Source organism: Rissa tridactyla, chromosome 6 (genome assembly GCF_028500815.1).
Source record: "Rissa tridactyla isolate bRisTri1 chromosome 6, bRisTri1.patW.cur.20221130, whole genome shotgun sequence".
NCBI classification, from domain to species: Eukaryota; Metazoa; Chordata; class Aves; order Charadriiformes; family Laridae; genus Rissa; species Rissa tridactyla.
The window spans coordinates 14,864,907-14,882,911 of record NC_071471.1 but is presented as its reverse complement, the minus strand read 5'-3'; the positions used below and the strand labels follow the sequence as shown (position 1 = coordinate 14,882,911).

At 46.4% G+C, this 18,005-nt stretch overlaps 1 protein-coding gene across 2 annotated transcripts in view; it reads right to left on the bottom strand.

Annotated features, from left to right (window-relative positions):
* Positions 1-17,569, bottom strand: part of RYK (receptor like tyrosine kinase) — a 64,124-nt gene extending 46,555 nt beyond the window's left edge. The window contains exon 1 of one of the 2 annotated variants that reach the window (XM_054206098.1): positions 17,138-17,569. In XM_054206098.1, the coding sequence (XP_054062073.1) occupies positions 17,138-17,450 (313 nt within the window). In that variant the 5' untranslated portion in view covers positions 17,451-17,569. The remainder of the gene's footprint in view (positions 1-17,137) is intronic. The other variant, XM_054206099.1, reaches the window with a different exon arrangement.
* Between the last annotated feature and the right edge of the window lie 436 nt (positions 17,570-18,005).

The window sequence follows — 18,005 nt, the reverse complement described above, 5'->3', positions numbered from 1 at the left end:
GGTCTTGAACAGAAAAAGACGCAAGTGATGCCTTAAATGCTGAATATAATCAGGCTGGGAGATTATATTAAAAAAGAGTTAAACCTTTCTTCTCCAATCTGTCCATATTTCCACTCAAAAATAAACGGCAAATGCAAAAGCCTATCCACCAGTAAAATAGGGAGGAGGGGGAAGCACACACACACCTTGAAACAAAATAAGACTTTGAATACACATAAAAGAACCAGCAAACTTCTAAAATAGCTTGCCCAGATAATTTTTACATGTCTACATGTTTACACACAAAATCTCCCTCAGATTTAAAAAACATGGAAGGAGCCCGGAGAAGATCTCACAACTATCAGACACGGGCCATTAGAGCCGATCAAGGAGATGGGAAGCTTTCTGGGCGTAAGCTTATTAAGCAAAATATTAAAATCAAACCCAGTAAGTACAAATTATTCAAAAAAAAAAATAAGGAGGACAAAAGGATTAGCAGGTGTAACAATGAAATTGGAACAATGAAGGTTTTGGAATAAGAGAAACCTCTTGCTGATAAATGGTCACACCAATAATTAGAGGCTCACGAAAACACTCTCAGAACTTGTAACACCATGAGATTTTCAAGGTGATAAACCCTGATTTAATATAATCTTTGTAGAGAAAGTGGTCACAGAAAACAAACGGGTACACAGCAATAAAACTGCATGTTGTGAAAACTGGCCTTTATAAAAGTAACGTTAAGAGGCTATCCTAGCTGAAGCTGTCAAACAGAAATAACTTGATGTGCAAAAATATCTAAAGGTGTACAAAACCAAATTACCCTACAGAAGATCAATCTTTAAGCTTGAACAGTGGTACAACACTAAGTAATTTGATTATACAGACCACTAATGTTTTAATGCCTGTACTGCCATAAAACGCTGCACTCTAACAAGCATTGCTAATTATATGAATTTCAACAGCACCATGCAAGAGCAGCGTGAGAATCAATGTCAAGTCTTATTACTTCAAAAAATTATGCTCTAATTAAAAGACTGACACGTAAAAATAATTTAAGAGGTTTTGTAGTATAGCTCCTGACGCATAAAAAAAAAGCAGAAGATTGCCTGGCTTAGTATTCTGTTTCTATCAGGGGTTTACAGAAAACGCCTAGGGAAGAATATAAAACCAAAGTACCCAGTGACACTTTACCAGTAGATCCTCCGTGCTTCTGGTATTGGTGGATCTTCCTAAACTAATAGATAGTATCTTCCAACAGCTTCTCACTAGATTTTCTTCTATGATTTTAGATAAATGCTTTCTCAACCCCCCGAAACTGATAGATACGTACTTGGGAAATGTCAGTGTTTGAATACTGTGTGGTATTTTTTCCTTTTAAAAAAAGCACAGCTAAGAACGTTTTCCGCACGAGGCAAGCAAGCTCCCATCTCCCTACCTCCAATCCACCACAGTATAGTTTTGCTTCCAGACCATCCTTCCATCCTTAATTTTTCATCCCCTTGTTGCCTCCCCCGCCTCAATCCCAAATTCCTGAAGCACTCTGTCTATATAATTTATCTCAATCAGGCCAGCAAAACACACAAAAAATTGCAGTTCAACCTGCCAGTCAAAGAAAGCACCTTGCCTGTGCTGCGGGCAGGCAGCCAGGCAGGAGGTGTGTTCTGCCAGACACGAAGGAGCCCAGGATCCAATTGCCAGCGATGTGCTGCACCACATCCCAGATGTAAGGGAGGGCACTGGGAAGGTACGTACAGATAAGGAATAGTGCAGGACACCACAGCAACGCCAGAGATGTAGCTCACTGATCGGTCGCGTGATCCAAGTATTCTTGATGCAGGCTGCCATCGTTCATTCGCTGCGTTCCTGGGCTTCCTCCGTTTTGGGAGTCTTCCACTTAGAGGAAGAGAAAATTCCCCATACCCACAAAAATTGCCTGGGCAATGCTGCAGCACCACACGTGTTCAAGAGCTCCACGGTGAGTGGACTCCAGATTTCTACAGTTAGTACACTTTAACCAAGACACGATACGCTTTTCTCAATGCCACGCAGGTTGCACATGCTAAATCCTCCCCAAGAGAAGCCATAGCACAGCCTGCCAGGCTCCAACAGCCCCATGCTGCTGAAGACAGGGGAGGAGCGTACACTGCAAACACGCTGGGCAGATCTCACCCAACGCCTCTCTTCCTACAAGTTCGGATCAAGGGGACAACGATCAGCCTCAGTGGAGCGTTAAATACTTCAGTTATGTTCACTGAGTATTGGCTGTGAGCTACCTCTATTCAATGAGATACTTCGTTCCTTGTTATCTACATACCTTTTTACACACAATGAAATTGTGCCTCCTCACTGCTCAGATTTCCAGACTATTAAGTGCTATTATTAACTGTTCCTGGAGTAGCCATTAAAATGTTTAAGGAGTTTGCAGAAAACACTTTAGTCTCCATTACCACGATGGTTTCAGTCTAACTCCAAATTGCTTTAATTCTGCATTTCACCTTTTTCTTCAGTCATGCATACTTACACTTGCCTTTAAACCTGCAGCAAGCCAAGTTCAAGGAGTCAAGCTGTCACTATGCAGGGAGGAAAAAAAAAAAAACAACAACAAAATATGGGGGAACACCCTTCAGTCAGTTGAACTCCCTGAATTAGTGAGGATGCTCAGGAGCACCCCATACGGAAGGCAAGACTGCAGCAGCACTAACTTCGATGGAGGTTAGGGGTTGACCTGCTGGAGAGCAGCTCGGTGGAAAGAGACCTGGGAGTCCTGGTGAGCAACAGGATGACCACGAGCCAGCAATGTGCCCTTGTGGCCAAGAAGGCCAATGGCATCCTGGGATGCATCAAAAAGAGTGTGGCCAGCAGGTGGAGGGAGGTCATCCTCCCCCTCTACTCTGCCTTGGTGAGGCCACATCTGGAGTGCTGTGTCCAGGTCTGGGCTCCCTGGTTCAAGAAGGACAGGGAACTGCTGGAGAGGGTGCAGCAAAGGGCTACCAAGATGCTGAGGGGACGGGAACATCTCTCTTATGAAGAAAGGCGGAGGGATTTGGGTCTCTTCAGTCTGGAAAAAAGATGGCTGAGGGGGGATCTTATCAATGCTTATAAATACTTAAAGGGTGGGTGTCAGGATGATGGGGCCAGGCTCTTTTCAGTGGTGCCCAGGGACAGGACAAGAGGTAACGGGCACAAACTTGACCATGGGAAGTTCCACCTAAACATGAGGAGGAACTTCTTTACTCTGAGGGTGGCAGAGCCCTGCCACAGGCTGCCCAGACAGGTGGTGGAGTCTCCATCTCTGGAGACATTCCAAACCCGCCTGGATGCGTTCCTGTGCAACCTGCTCTGGGTGAACCTGCTCTGGCAGGGGGTTGGACTAGATGATCTCCAGAGATCCCTATCATTCTGTGATCTTGTACTGAAATAGTACTGTTACCTTATGCAGATAGTCTAGGCCTTTTTTCAAAGCATGCTTTGGGCACAGGTAGCTTTGAAAGATGGTGTCAAATCAAGCAAGTCACTGTCAATACACAGCCGAAACTAGCAACCTCAATTCTTTACTTCTTTTTAAGTGTGTAAGTCTCTTTCAAACACAGTAGCAGCATCAGATGTAATCAGCCTACCTAGCAGGTTGGTGAGGAAAAGAAGATAAAAACAAGGTTCTTTTTTCCAATTGTTTCGGATTTCAAGAGTGCTTAGTGAACTCTATACTAAAACCTACTGAATGGCAGGGGGAAGGAAAACGTAATTCTGCAAGACATCAGTTCCTCCTAAGGTGTTCGACACTTTTCATCACCTTGCACTTTATGCAGGGCAAATACACCATCATCCTGGACCAAACCCACATTGGTACGTAATGTTTTATGTCACACATGGAATGATAAAAGCAGAAAACAAGTGGCTGTAGAAGAAAAACGCAGATGCATTACAAACAGATAGAGACAACAGACAGTTCTTCAATAATCATTTTCTAGGCAAAGCAGTAAAACAAAGAAAGAAGTGGAGAACCTTACAAAGAAATACCAAAAAATTGTTGGGTTACAGAAACTGCAGAGGAGGAAAAGAAGCTTTTCAGAAATGCTTCTATTGGTTTAAGCAGTAATTGGCAATGAACAACACAGTTTTAAAACACTGGCTGCAGTTTTGCTTTGGTGACCTTCCTTAAACAAGTCCATCTGCAGACAATGCACAACACTAAAGGATGTAGTTTCTCATTACTTGGACTTGACTAACCTACACCAACCCACATGAAAACAGTAAGACCAATGCTTCGCTTTGATTTCAAGGCAAAAACGCCACCCTTTTACCCAGGCAACCCCTAAATCTCATTATTAACTTCCACATCTTTGTGCCTCCCACCCTTGGATGCAAACTTGAAAGAATAAATTAAAATTGAACACAAACAAAAAGGTAAATTTAAGCAGCACCACAGAGAAAGTCTGTCATTCTTTGCACTGTTTAACATAACAAAACATCTGAAGAAGCTCAGAAAGGAAGGGGAGAGGCCAGTTTTCATTCCCAAATGCAAGAGATGCTGAGCAGCCCTTGTGTTCACGACAAAATTGGATCATGTCAGTCTAGCAGCCTAACAAAACACTTCTTTTCAAATGCCCTTGTGTAAATGCAGTCTAGCTTCAACTCTTTTTTTTTTTTTCTTTTTAAGCACAATCTACAAAAGAAACTTGCCGCTATCAGCATGGGAAAAATTAGATTTTATTCTTATGAAGCAAATCTACCCTACAATGTGCACTAGTAGTAACACAACCTCCTTAAAGACGACACCAGTATTTAGGCATCTGTTATCCCAGGTAACAGACTTCAAGTCATCATAACAATTCTGGAAGATTACGTCTAAAAATCAAGAATGAACATGCAATGTAAGAGTTGGATGAGATTGCTCTTACTGAAATAACTGCTGGCTGCAATATGAATACAAGCCCTAGTCTAATAGCAACCTGGTAACGATAGCTGACATAACTGGCTCCCACAGCTGCCTATCCAACCCTCTAGTAGACTCCTGTCTCTCTGTACAGAAATGACTGAAATTAGCGCCTGTTTTCTTAATACACTAGTCTGTAATTTGCAAGTGTTTCTTCATAAGCAGCTGAGAAATCTCTGCAGCACGACATCAAACTGCCACAGCCCTCACACGGCAAGCCACTCCCGCTCCTAACTCACAGCCACTGAAATAAATTAATTGAGAAAAGTTACACAGTTAAACAAGTTATTATCTTTATATAAATATTCTATTTGTTCAGAGGTTTATGTGCTCCAGAGAATGATGTCTCCACTCTCGAGCAGCTCATCTGGGTTAGCCCTCTGGCCAGACCAGAAGCTTCCACTCCCGGCTGAACATCCACATGAAAGAGCACGAACCTCAAGCTTCAACATTCCTTCACCACCATCCACTTCCCAGGTCCGGGCAACCCACCCCATAAACATACAGGATTCTCCCAGCACTGGACAATTCTTCTTTGTTTGAGTGTATTTAATTAGTACAACAATCAGCTTACACAGAGCTGAAACGACAACTGGGAGTTTAAAAAGTGAGGAAATCAAATGCAAACTGATCCACATGTATCAATTTCATTTAGAAAATAGCAAAGTACTGGAAATGTAATACTAAGTATCTAAATATACATATATACACGCGTAAACTTATTTCTACATATCCAGTATATACAACATCGAATGTGAACTTTCCTTTAATAAAACAAGTAACAGATTATAGCCTTCTACTTGCAGTTTTACTTAAGTTTTCCACAATGCTACAGTCTGCCAGTTGTAGCTGTTGGTCAGGAATTTGGGCTGAAATACTTGCTTTTAAACGTCTTACAGGCCATGAGTGTCTGGAAAAGATGACTGATGAAAAATATCACGGGAAAAAAAAAAGAAAACTTTAAATCTTAAGTAACACAGAGATGATGAAGAAACAGCTTTTCACTCTTAACACAGGCGCCAGAGAACGTCAAAGGTTTGCTCAGCGTCAAGCTTGAAAGACAAATCAGCAGGCACAAATCCATCAATACTTACTAAAACGCTTTCTGCCTTTTGCTTAGAAACATTTCTTCCCCGAGTGTTGAACAGTCCTTCTGCTCAATGCCCACCTTGAGGGGGGGAAAAAAAACACCACCAAGAATCCCCCATTTTTTTGGGGACAACTTCCTACCTCTACATGAAGTTCTTCATTGCCTACATGCATCTGTCTCGCCAAAGAGCTCTCTCATCCACTTTTCTAAATTCCATTCTATGGTCTGCTAGAAAGAAGTGTCTTATAATCCAGTACCATAGACCTTGAAAAGGAAAAAGCCAAACCACAGTATGGAGTGCATGGAAAACAGACTAGAAATAAGATCACAGTTTGACACATCACTAAAGCCTACTGGAACACGCAAACTCTGTGGCATTGAATTAAATCCATTCTCACCTCCACAGAAAACCTCTCCCACCAGAGACTGATGCCTCATTGCAACAGCACGGTTGCTTTGCAAGCTCCCCTAAATCCCCCCAGCAGCAGCAGCAGAGAGCACACGGACTGTGATTATTTACACAAATGGCTTTGTTACCTGTGCGGAGATAACTTTTCATGAGCTGGAGAAGGAATACAATATGCAAGGCATTCAATTTGAGGAAATACTCAACCTAACTTCAAGACGATGACGACTACATCCTTGAAAACCAACCAAGACTCCCTGCCAGGAAATCTTAGTAGGAAGCTTCCCAACATTTAGCAAACAAGAGGAAAAACTCTTAGCTGAGACCTCTCATTAAATGCTCATGAATCTTCACTGACGCATCACCCGCAATTCACCTTATTGATGCCGTTAAATAGAATTTGCAAGTTCAACACCACAGGCAAACAGGATTTTTCTCACCGAAAGCCTTTCTGAAAGTCACAGAACAGACTTCTTCCCTTTTACAGGAAGAAGCTTCCCCTAGGAGATGGCACTTGCTGAAATAAAAGCGTAAGGAACTTTGCAATATTTAACTCCATCCATGCTAAAAAGACGATGTTCATTGTTCCTAGGACCCAACTGCTTACCCTTTTGTTTGTCTCTGAACAGCAGCAACAATTACATTTCAACAGCCTGCCCGCTTATTCTTCTCTCCTTCAACTACAGAAAAAAAAAAAATCTTTGTTTTTCTGATAGGTAGGATATAAAGACTGCTGTGAAAATGGTTAGATGACACTCACCTTAACGGGGGGGGGGGGGGTGGGGGGTGGGGGTGGGACGGGGACACGGACACAGGACACCAACAACACATGTCTTACCCTAGAGCAGAATACAAGTAAACTCCGCTCCTGAGAACACCACCTAAATGAAATTTAGAAAAGACTCCCAACAAAACCAGCTAAGTTTTATGAGCAAATTAAACAACTTTATTCTTAGCACAGGGAATGGTTATGTTCAATTTTTATTTCGTAAGTATACCTATCAGTAATGGCAAATGTCTCTTAATTATTGTAACGTGAAGTTTGATGCTCCTTTTGAATTAGAATGAAAGTAAAACATTGAGAATAGAAAACAAAGGTTCCATCCACACAAACCACAGTTGCCCAAGAGCACACACCTCGAAATAAGTAATTTCAGATGAAACACTTACTAGCATCACAAAGCTTTTGAAGTGAACTGCTGTAATCTGCCCAGCCAAAACTCAATCATCTAAACCAAGATATGTCAGATATCACTTGGACTTGCAAATAATGAGAATTTGCAGTATTTTAGTATCACCTACCCACAGAAGTGGTGCCACTAAAACAGGTCTATTCGTTTCTGTGGCAATCTCCGCACTCAGGAAAGCCACGGAGCTCAGTATGTTTTTCTTTTATTAGGAATTACTCTACAAGGCCATCAACTAACTTCATAAAGGCTAAAACAGTTTTGAGAAGATAGCCATCTTTAGTTTATCAACCTGCTCAGCTTCACTGGTAACGCTAGCATTATGCATTCTGAGCGGCTGCAGCTTTTCAAGCCTACTAAGCCGCAGATCCAATGCTTACGTTACTGCGCTTATCTTTCCCAAGCAGCACGGTGAAATCAATATACTGGTTAATTTAATTACAGCTATTCAACACCCAGTAAGTGGCAGCAAAATTCTAAAGCATCACATTAGTTTCATGCTGTTGCTTCTGCTCCCAGATCTCCAAAGCAGTCAGTGCAGATATGTGAGTTATCCGCTTGAAAGAAGGACAAAGGCAGAGATGGAAGAGAAATAATGCATTTGAAGCCTCTACCATCACGCCCTTTGTACCGCCACAAGGCATCTTCAGAGAGTGTTAGCATTCATTCTTACATGGGATCTGCTGGTGCCGCTGCCATTCAGGGGGGAAAAAAAAAATCAATTCATCAGGCACAACTCATTAAACGCGCTTCACCCTTTACACACTCCCTGCTTTCACAGTTGAATACAATTTTAATACTGCACACTAAGTTATTAGAGGAATAACTGCAAGAAAAGTAGGAGCCTTGGTGATATTTCAGCATGTATAGTTTTGGGCAGGAATTAGTCATCAAGCAATACTGTTTTGCTAGAGCTCAGAACAAATATGAGCCAAGATACATTTGGAATTTGCCTCATTAATTCAGCTTTTCCAGTATCCAAACACAACTCTGAATAGCAGAAGGGGAGGAAAGAAAACATAAGACTTCCCCAAATGCTTTATCTTTTAACGTACCCACAGACCAGCGTACAGTACATAGCTCCCATTCTCAGGAAAACGCTACCCACGAATTTTTCATGCCTGTAAGCGTGATCCTTATCACTTGTATTTTCCCCTGCCTAGACGGTGTTTAGGAGCACTTTCAGTCCCTGCCTTCCTCTCGGTACCGCGAGCCCTTCTTGCTAGCTTTTCTCATGCATGCAGGAGCTCTCTGCCTCCATTTCCTCTCTCTTGTTCCCATTCTGTCCACACACTGGAGGGAGAAAGAGAGCATGTATTCAAAGAGGCCAAACAATCAACAGTGATAAATACGATGCTGCCTGAGAGAACACAGGTGTAAAGTCAGAGCAGTGAGGAATGCAGCTTTGGGATTATTTCCCCGCCCCCCCCGCTTCATCTCAGTCTCAGAGGTCAGATTTCTTCCAAGTCCCTGACACATGAATGTTACAAGAGCCACAAGCATTTATCACTAGACAGACCTTGGCCTCTGGGGAGCTGAAATGGCTGCTTCCTCCCAGGGCTGAGCGCAGAAGAGCCACAGGAGGAAACCAAGCCGCCTGCTGCCCATGCAGGCCCTCCTGAGCGGCCAATTTGCAGAGGCAGATTGCTTTCTCGGGGTAGGATTCAGATGGAGACCCCAGCATTTCTAAACGGTGTGATAAAGCAGGCTGCAGAAATCAACCACCCATCTCAGCACCGACAAGTGGGTCAATACACACAAGGACTTAAGTATTTCCCGGACTTCCCTCTTAAGGGCAGTCACACAGAATCAATTATTCCAAAGCAATCCTAATCCGGGCTAGAGGCTGCTCCACTGGCACCACTCCCGATGGCCTTCCATAGGCTATTTCAAACTTCTAGAAGCATATTCTTCTGTGGGTTTGCAAGCATTACGAATATTGCAGAGGATTTATATGACTACACGCATCTCCGAAGAAACAGCTATCCACACGCTATTTGAACTTTGCAAATTAAAAGTGAGGTAATAGAATGGAAAAGAGCAGAGGAACCCCAAATGCAGCTTGTTCTCATAAACCTCCAAACAATATTGACATGAACCATGGTACTTGGTAAATCAGACGGACAAGCATCCAAGCACACTGAACAGCCCCAAAATGAAAACAGATTGCTCAACTCCGCCATGCAAGTAACTTGTCACAACCTGCCGCAGCTTGCAAGCAGCCAGGTGTTGCTGCATGCGCCCCCCAAACGCCCCGCCAGTCAATCCCGTCCTTCTCCAAAGCGGACCTGAGCGACATTCACCTGAAATGCTAAAAAGCCCATCTAAAAAACACTAGTCATGCACTATCATTAGACTAAAGGGCTTTACAGGGCAAGGTAATAAAATAATTATCCTAAAATCAGCACTTCCGACTAAGTGGAACATATCAGAATATTTTCAGGCCATCATCACCTAATCTAAGTCCCTTTTGAATGGTAAAATGAAGCATTAGCATGCAGGTTTTTGCACTTCTGCAAAGACAGGCATGTGGCGCACAACACCACAATACTTATTTTTGCATACAACGTGCAAAAATTCATGTTCTTCAGAGTCTAGAAAACAAAGATTTAAGAACATGTATACAACAGAACCAGATTCTGAACGCACCACATAGGTCACACACCACATCGACACTTGCGTCGAGACCTTAGGGTAGCCAAACATCTCTCTGCTCTTCAGTGGACATCTCATTCATCCTCCTGCAGCTACACAGAGGCTCTTTGCTGTATTTTTTCTGTCCTAAAGAGGTACCATGTACAAGCACCTGTCACAGTCACCCATCTCACATGGAAATTTATCTTGGGTGCTCCTAACAAAGCACTAGCTCACTGTGGTGGTCTAGGTAGCGATGCTGTCAGACAGGCACAGATAGGCTTCTAATAAGGCCCTGAAGCATTTCAGGAATCACAGCCTTTCAATAATGTGAACATCCAGCTCTTCCCAGCACACTGATTTTCAGCTCCCTTTCATAACAAGGACAGCTATTTCATAACAAGGACAACTAACCAGGTGCCAAACAAAGAAATACGAGGATTTCCAGTCACTACAAGCGCAGTGCAAGTGCCATAAAGCACTTCTGACATGAACTCCTGTTGCTACCTCCCCAAAATAGTGACATTAAGAAAGCTGAAAATTCAAACACCACTTGATCAACTGCTGCATTAAGTAGATGATCAGTCTCCATCTGAAATTCACAAAGCTGCATTTGGTCTATAATTTATCAGGGCTCTGCTCAGCCCTGGCAAGGGCACACTTGGAATACTGGGTCCAGTGCTGGGCCCCCCAATACAAGAGACACAGAGCTACTGGAGAGAGTCCAGCAAAGGGCCACAAAGGTGATTAAAGGGACTGGAGCACCTGTCCTATGAGGAGAGGCTGAGAGAGCTGGGGCATTCAGCTCCTTGGAGACTCTCTTGGAGAAGAGAAGGCTCAGAGATGTTATCACTGTACGTAATGATCTGAAGGTGTGTGCAAAGAGGACAGAGACAAGCTTTTCTCAGTGGTGCCTGGTGACAGGACCAGAAGCAACAAGGACAAACCAAAACACAGGAGGGTCTGTCTGAACATCAGGAAAAACTCTTCTACTGTGACTGAACACTGACACAGGCTGCCCACAGAGGTGGTGGAGTTTCCATCCTTGGAGAAGTTCAAAAGCTTCTGGACATGGTATCGGACAACAAGCTCTAGGTGGCCCTGCTTGAACAAGGGGTTGAACCAGATGATCTCCATTGCCAACCTCAACCACTCAGAGTCAGCAGTACGATTTAAAAAACAAACAACCCTATGCTATAATAGATTTTGCATCAGTTTTGCATCTTATGACCAGACAACTCATTTTAGTAAGCTGAACACTGGCTTCAAATTAAATTCTATAGAACATGTAAGAGTCACACAAGTGTTAAATTAGTTTAGCTCTGTAATTAAGCAAGTGCAAATACAAACCCAACAGAAGATGCCATTCAATATGATTACTCAGAAGAAACTAGGCCAAAGAATATTAAGTTCACGAACTCAATGCAAACATTGTAGGACTTCGAACTTCAAGATTCTCCTGCAGTTCTAGTTTAGCCCCCCCTTATATATGCATTACGACAGCCCTTAGTTATGTGATAATAATACAGCAACTGACATCATTTACCTGGACCTGAGCAAAGCCTTTGACACTGTCCCACATGACATCCTGGTCTCCAAGCTGATAAAATATGGGATTGATGGACTGGCAATTCAGTGGACGAAGAACTGGCTTGATGGCCATACCCAAAGAGTGGCTGTCAATGGGTCCATGTCCAAGTGGAGGCCAGTGACAAGCGGAGTCCCTCAAGGATCAGTACTGGGACCTGTCTTGTTTAACATCTTCGTCAGCAACATGGACAGTGGCATAGAGTGCACCCTCAGCAAGTTTGCCGACGACACCAAGCCATGCGGGGCGGCTGACACGCTGGAGGGAAGAGATGCCATCCAGAGGGACCTTGACAGGCTGGAGAGGTGGGCCCATGCTAACCTCATGAAGTTCAACAAGACCAAGTGCCAGGTCTTCCATCTGGGTTGGGGCAATCCCAAGCACCGATATAGGCTGGGCAGTGACTGGCTTGAGAGCAGCTCTGAAGAAAAGGACTTGGGGGTGCTGGTAGACAAGAAGCTCAACATGAGCCGCCAGCGTGCACTAGCAGCCCAAAAAGCCAATCGTATCCTGGGCTGCATCAGGAGAAGCGTGGCCAGCAGGTCGAGAGAGGTGATTCTGCCCCTCTACTCCACTCTCATGAGACACCACCCGGGGTACTGCATCCAATTCTGGGAGCCCCTACTACAAGAGAGATGTGGACATGCTGGAATGTGTCCAGAGAAGGGCCACGAGGATGATCAGAGGGCTGGAGAACCTCTCCTATGAGGACAGACTGAGAGAGTTGGGGCTGTTCAGCCTGGAGAAAAGAAGGCTCCGAGGAGACCTTATAGTGGCCTACCAGTATCTTAAGGGGGCCTACAAGAAAGCTGGGGAGGGACTTTTTAGGATGTCGGGTAACAGTAGGACTAGAGGGAATGGATTAAAACTAGAGATGGGACGATTCAGACTGGACGTTAGGAAGAAGTTCTTCACCATGAGGGTGGTGAGACACTGGAACAGGTTGCCCAGAGAGGTGGCGGAAGCCCCATCCCTGGAAGGGTTTAAGGCCAGGCTGGACGGGGCTCTGAGCAATCTGATCTAGTGGGAGGTGTCCCTGTCCATGGCAGGGGGGTTGGAACTAGATGATCTTTAAGGTCCCTTCCAACCCTAACAATTCTATGATTCTATTTTTTCCACCCGGGACTAAAGTCTCATTTAGCATCCAGGCTAGGCCTGTCTCTAAAAAGAACAAGAGCCATGTGATGAGGAGGGCTATTCCACAGCTGAAAGGCATGTAGTCTACAAAAATAAAAAAACCTTGAAAGAACAGAAAGGATTGTCCTCACTGCTTAAGCACCTTGTTGCTGCTGTGAACAATTAGGTGCTATCTCACGAATGCTGCAAACGAACTGCCTGCAACGCAAGAAAAACTGCTTAAACCAAGTTTTCACAGGCAGCTATTGATTCTGGTTCTTGTATGCAGAGGGCATAACCCAAGGGCTCCTGTGAGGCTGAGCTGTAGAACTGCCAGGAACTCGCAGCTGAAGGTCTAAGAGATACACCATGAATGCATTAAGTGCTAAATAATGTTATGTACTTTAAATAGACCAGATCAAATCCTTAATTATTAAAACTAGCTACCTAATATTAATGGATATGTTTTACTTTATTTTTTAAATCTTAGTTCACTACCTGCAGAGCAGGGTGTACACGTGCCTTTATATCACAGGATCCTGTGAAAAGCAGATCAATGGAGCATTTCATCATTAGGCGAACACCACACACTGATTTCACAGGAAAATTTGAATGGAAGTCACTAAATCAAGGACAGACCTACTGAATAACTCGTCACCGATTTAACACCATCTGCCCTCCGAGTTTAGCATCACAGGGCAGTCGCTGGAAAAAAGTGATATGATAGGTGGTGTTATCGTGCCTATATAGTTAGCCGCTCCATAAGACTAACACTTCCTTCAGATTTATGGACAATCTTTTTTGGGCCTGCGCATGTGAACCAACTGCAAAAAGCTATGGATCACGGTGCCGAGCGGGTTTGCAGACACCCCTAAAAAGGGGTTGTGGTGCTCTGGATGTCTCTCCCCAGCAAGGTGCACTTCTCTCCCTCCTCCCTATCACCCTGTACCTCATCCCTGCTCTCACTCCAACACCCCTGGCTCCCACTGCCATCACTGAATTCATCTTAACCAAGCCCCCTTGACCAGCTCCTTTCTCTCTTTCTACCTTTATCCCACCTATCACTGAATCCTGCCCGGTGTGAGTGCAATCTGACACATCCAAGTATGTGAAAACCACAATTTCAACACCACCGGCTTATAGTTTGGATGGCTGTGAACATTTTCCATGGGAATGGCAAGAGATATTTCTGACAGAGGCACCATCTGCCTGCCACATAGCGAATTCTGCTTTCAGACAGAACTCTGCAGCTTTTCAAAATAAAAATCCATCTCACACAACAAAATGAGCCAGTTTTCTCTAGTTTTCTTCTCTGTAAAGTTCTGAAGATTTCAAAACAATTTCTCCTAAGGCAGACACATGGTCGGAATCACACAGCCTAACGGTGAAAATCTGGCATACAGGAAAGTAGTGGGCAGTTTTCACTATAAACCATAGTATCTGTCCTGCTTCCACGCCACAGAAAGAACAGCAGCCACAAATAATCTTAAGCAAGTCACTATTTAATTTACAAGAGCCACAACCTAATTAAAAACACAGGCCATGGTTCTGCAAGACACCGAACTCTGGTTTTGAGGAGAGGAGCAGCTCTGCAATGTGCCACTGAACTGGCTCAGCCTCACTGGTGGAGAGACCATGATGGGCACGGCCCTGCAGACCTTACACCAGACCCTGTGTGGATGCTGCAGGCTTGCACGAAGGATGCACCATATTACCATCCATGGCTGATTCAACAACTCACAATCGCACACTTATGTTGTTCCAAATCAAATTTGCAATCTGAAGATGTATGGGGGCGATATTAAGAAATGTGAAAACACACCACAGGCTGTGGTAACTCTGTGTAACATTTGGGTTTATGAGCACTTCAGAAAGCCTCAGAGTTTTCTGTTCAACCACAGCAAGACAGTAGAGGAGACAGAGTTTGTTTAGAAACAAAAGGTGAAGGAAACTAGCTGCTAGGTTTATATTAGCACCTTCACAAGCAACATCATTTTCCTATCCGCTGTGAATGACTATCCTAGCATCTTCTGCACCACAGCTTTCTTCAAAGAAGTAACAGAAGCTGAAACACCTCCCTGCTCCTTGAAAGTTCATGCACACCAATACAAGTGCTTAAACCATAAACTTGACTGTATGTAAACACAATTCAGATACTACAAAACTGAACATTTTAAAATAGGGTTTTTTTGTTTTCATGTGTGTGAAGAACTGTAACAAACATGTCTCCCTTTGGACTTTATTCTGCCAAAGGAATATATCGATTCACTGGAGATTTGATTGCCTGTGACTAGGTGCCTCACTAAACTACACCTTACCTACAACAGCGAATACATGTAAAGGATATCCCTAAAGTTAAATCTGCTCATGGCAACAACACAAGGTAGATCCTGGAAGCTCAGTTTACAACAGATTTCTTGTGATCTGAATACCACCAACTGAAAAAAGTGCCAGTTTATCTCTGCATTAGATGCCAGTTTATCCAAGCCTTTGGGGTCACAGAACCAGAACAGATCATTAAGTGTCAGATAGATGAAGTGATGTAAACCAGCTACAGACGGTTGAGTAATAAGTGACTTTAGCCACGTTAGCAACAGACACTCATAAGGGAAGTTACAGGAATCGATTTAACTTAAAAAATTATAACAGCAGATCTTCCCTCCTCAGTTGCTACTTAACGGTGAATAATTACACTAGTGGACCACAGAAGTCTAAGCAAATCCAACTAATACAGATTTCAGGCACTAGACTCGGGACAGCTCAAACCTCACCATTCAGTATTTCCAAGATTAACTATTTGTTTAGAAACTCAGCTAAACAGGAAGCCTGACATTTTTATCCTCTATCTATAACGGAGCATCAGGCAGCAAGCACATGCAATGTAAAAATGACAGCAACAGAACGCTAATCACCAGAGCAAGCCATAAGGGAAAAAATGTTTACAGAGTTATTCAGTCCCTAGTCCCCTGACTTCAGTCAGCTACGTGCTTACAGAGTTCAAATTATTTTTATTTTGTCCATTTGATGCAAATAAAGTCTTTGTACTGCTTGTTTTTCAGCCTACAGTGATATAGGACACTTGCTGAAAAACAAATCACTGGGGATACCAACATACTTGTTTTGAGACTCCAGTCACTAACTCTAAACAAGAGCCTAAGCAAGCCAAAACCTACGGAAAACAAATCTGTTTAAATCAGAGACCTTCCAAACACTAAACTACTGCGAAAGCCTTCCGCAGCGGGCCAGATGGGGGACTTCATGAACTGTCTCCAAGTACTTGCGCAGCAATTGTCAGCCTGCCTAGAAATTAAGATTCCTTTCACACACGCACCCAATTATTGCCAGGTCTCCTCTCTGCCCTCTGAATGTCACTCGCCTCGCTAATTAAATCAGGGGCCTGAACTCACCGCTTCCAGGGCTTACCCTGCTCCCACGGGGCACCATCCCCAGTCACATGAACCAAGGGAACCCCTCACCATCAGGGTAAAGCCCTTTTCTTCCCTTAAAACCCCAGCCACACACACATGAGGCAGCACACAGGCTCTTTCCCGAGCCCTCAGGCTCCTCCTTTCCGCCCCAAGACCAGCCCTCACCCCGCAGTCGCTCACTCAGCCCTACAGAATCCCACACGGATCCCCGGATTCACCCAAGCCCACCCCGGTACCGTCATCCCCATCCTCTCCTGAGACCCAGGTCCTTCATGCCCACTTGCAGCCCTCTCCATGCTCCCCCGCGCCCCCAGATCTGCTGCCCTCGCACCAGTCCCACAGACCATCCCCATTGCCTCCTGAACCCCCACAGTCCTTCAGTCCCACTGACAGTCCCCCAATCCTTCTCCAGACCCCAAAACTGCCACCCCAGCCCCACAGCACTCCCCTCAGACCCTTCTGAGGGCCCGGACCCCCAACACCTCCTCAGTCCCACAGACCCCACACCCTCCCCCGGCGCTGCAACCCCCTCCCAGCCCCACAGACACCCCTCCATCCTCTTCCAGACCCCTAAACGGCCACCCCAGCCCCACAGAACTCCCCTCGGCCCCTTCTGAGGGCCCGGATCCCGAACGCCACCTCCGTCCCATAGACTCCCCTCCCCTCCTCTGGCCCCGCAGCCCCCCACCCCCACAGACCCCCGTCCCACCACGGCCACCGCCCTCCCCGCCCGCCCCGCCGCCGGGCCCGGCGCGGCCCCGGCCCGCACTCACCGATCAGCCGGCGCACCTCCTCCTCGCTCAGGTAGAGGCTGAGGCTGGGCCCGGGGCCGGCGGGGGGCCAGTCCGGGGGCCCCGCGGCGTGCGGGCCGGAGCTGGGGCCGGCCTGGCCCTCGGCACCGGCAGGCAGGAGCAGCAACAGCGGCAGGAGGCGGAGGAGATGGCGGCGCGGGCCCCGCACCCGGCACCACCACGACGGCGGCGGCGGCCGTCCCGCGCCCGCCTCCCCCGGCGCCGAAAGGGGCCGGCCCCGCCGCCGCCGCCGCCGCCCCCCGCCGGGCTGGCGGCCCCTGCGCCCTGGCACCATCGCTCCGCGGGGAGGGCGGCAGGCAGGGACCGGGGGTGGAAGGCCGGGCCGGGAACCCCCCGCCCCGCCGGGCCCCTCACACGCCGCCGCCACTCCCCGCCCCGCCGCTCATGGCTGCGCGCGCCCGACGCCGCTGGCGCCGCTTCCTCCGCCGCGCCGCAGGCCCCGCCCCGCGCACGCGCGGCCGCCCGGCCCCGCCCCTCCCCCGCCGCCTCGCCAGCCCCCTCAGCCCCGGCGCGGCGGGAGCGGGTGGGTGTCATCGCCTGTGCCGGCCGTCGGGTGTCCTGCCCGGCCTCTGGTACGTTCTAGTGCCTCCCGGTGCCGTTGCCCGATGCCTGGAGGGCCTCCGAGCCCGTCCTGAGGGAAGGCTGGAAGGGGGTGGCCACCCACCCCCCCTGAGGTAGCCTCGCGCTCGCCTTTGGCCACCTCCACGGTCCCCTTCTGCTGTCACCCCTGCCCTTCCAGCCCTCACGGGCTGTCCCGGCCATCGACCGAGGCCTGTCCCACTCACCCACCGCCTGCCCGGCCGGGGGCAGGCCCGGCGGCTGGGCCCGT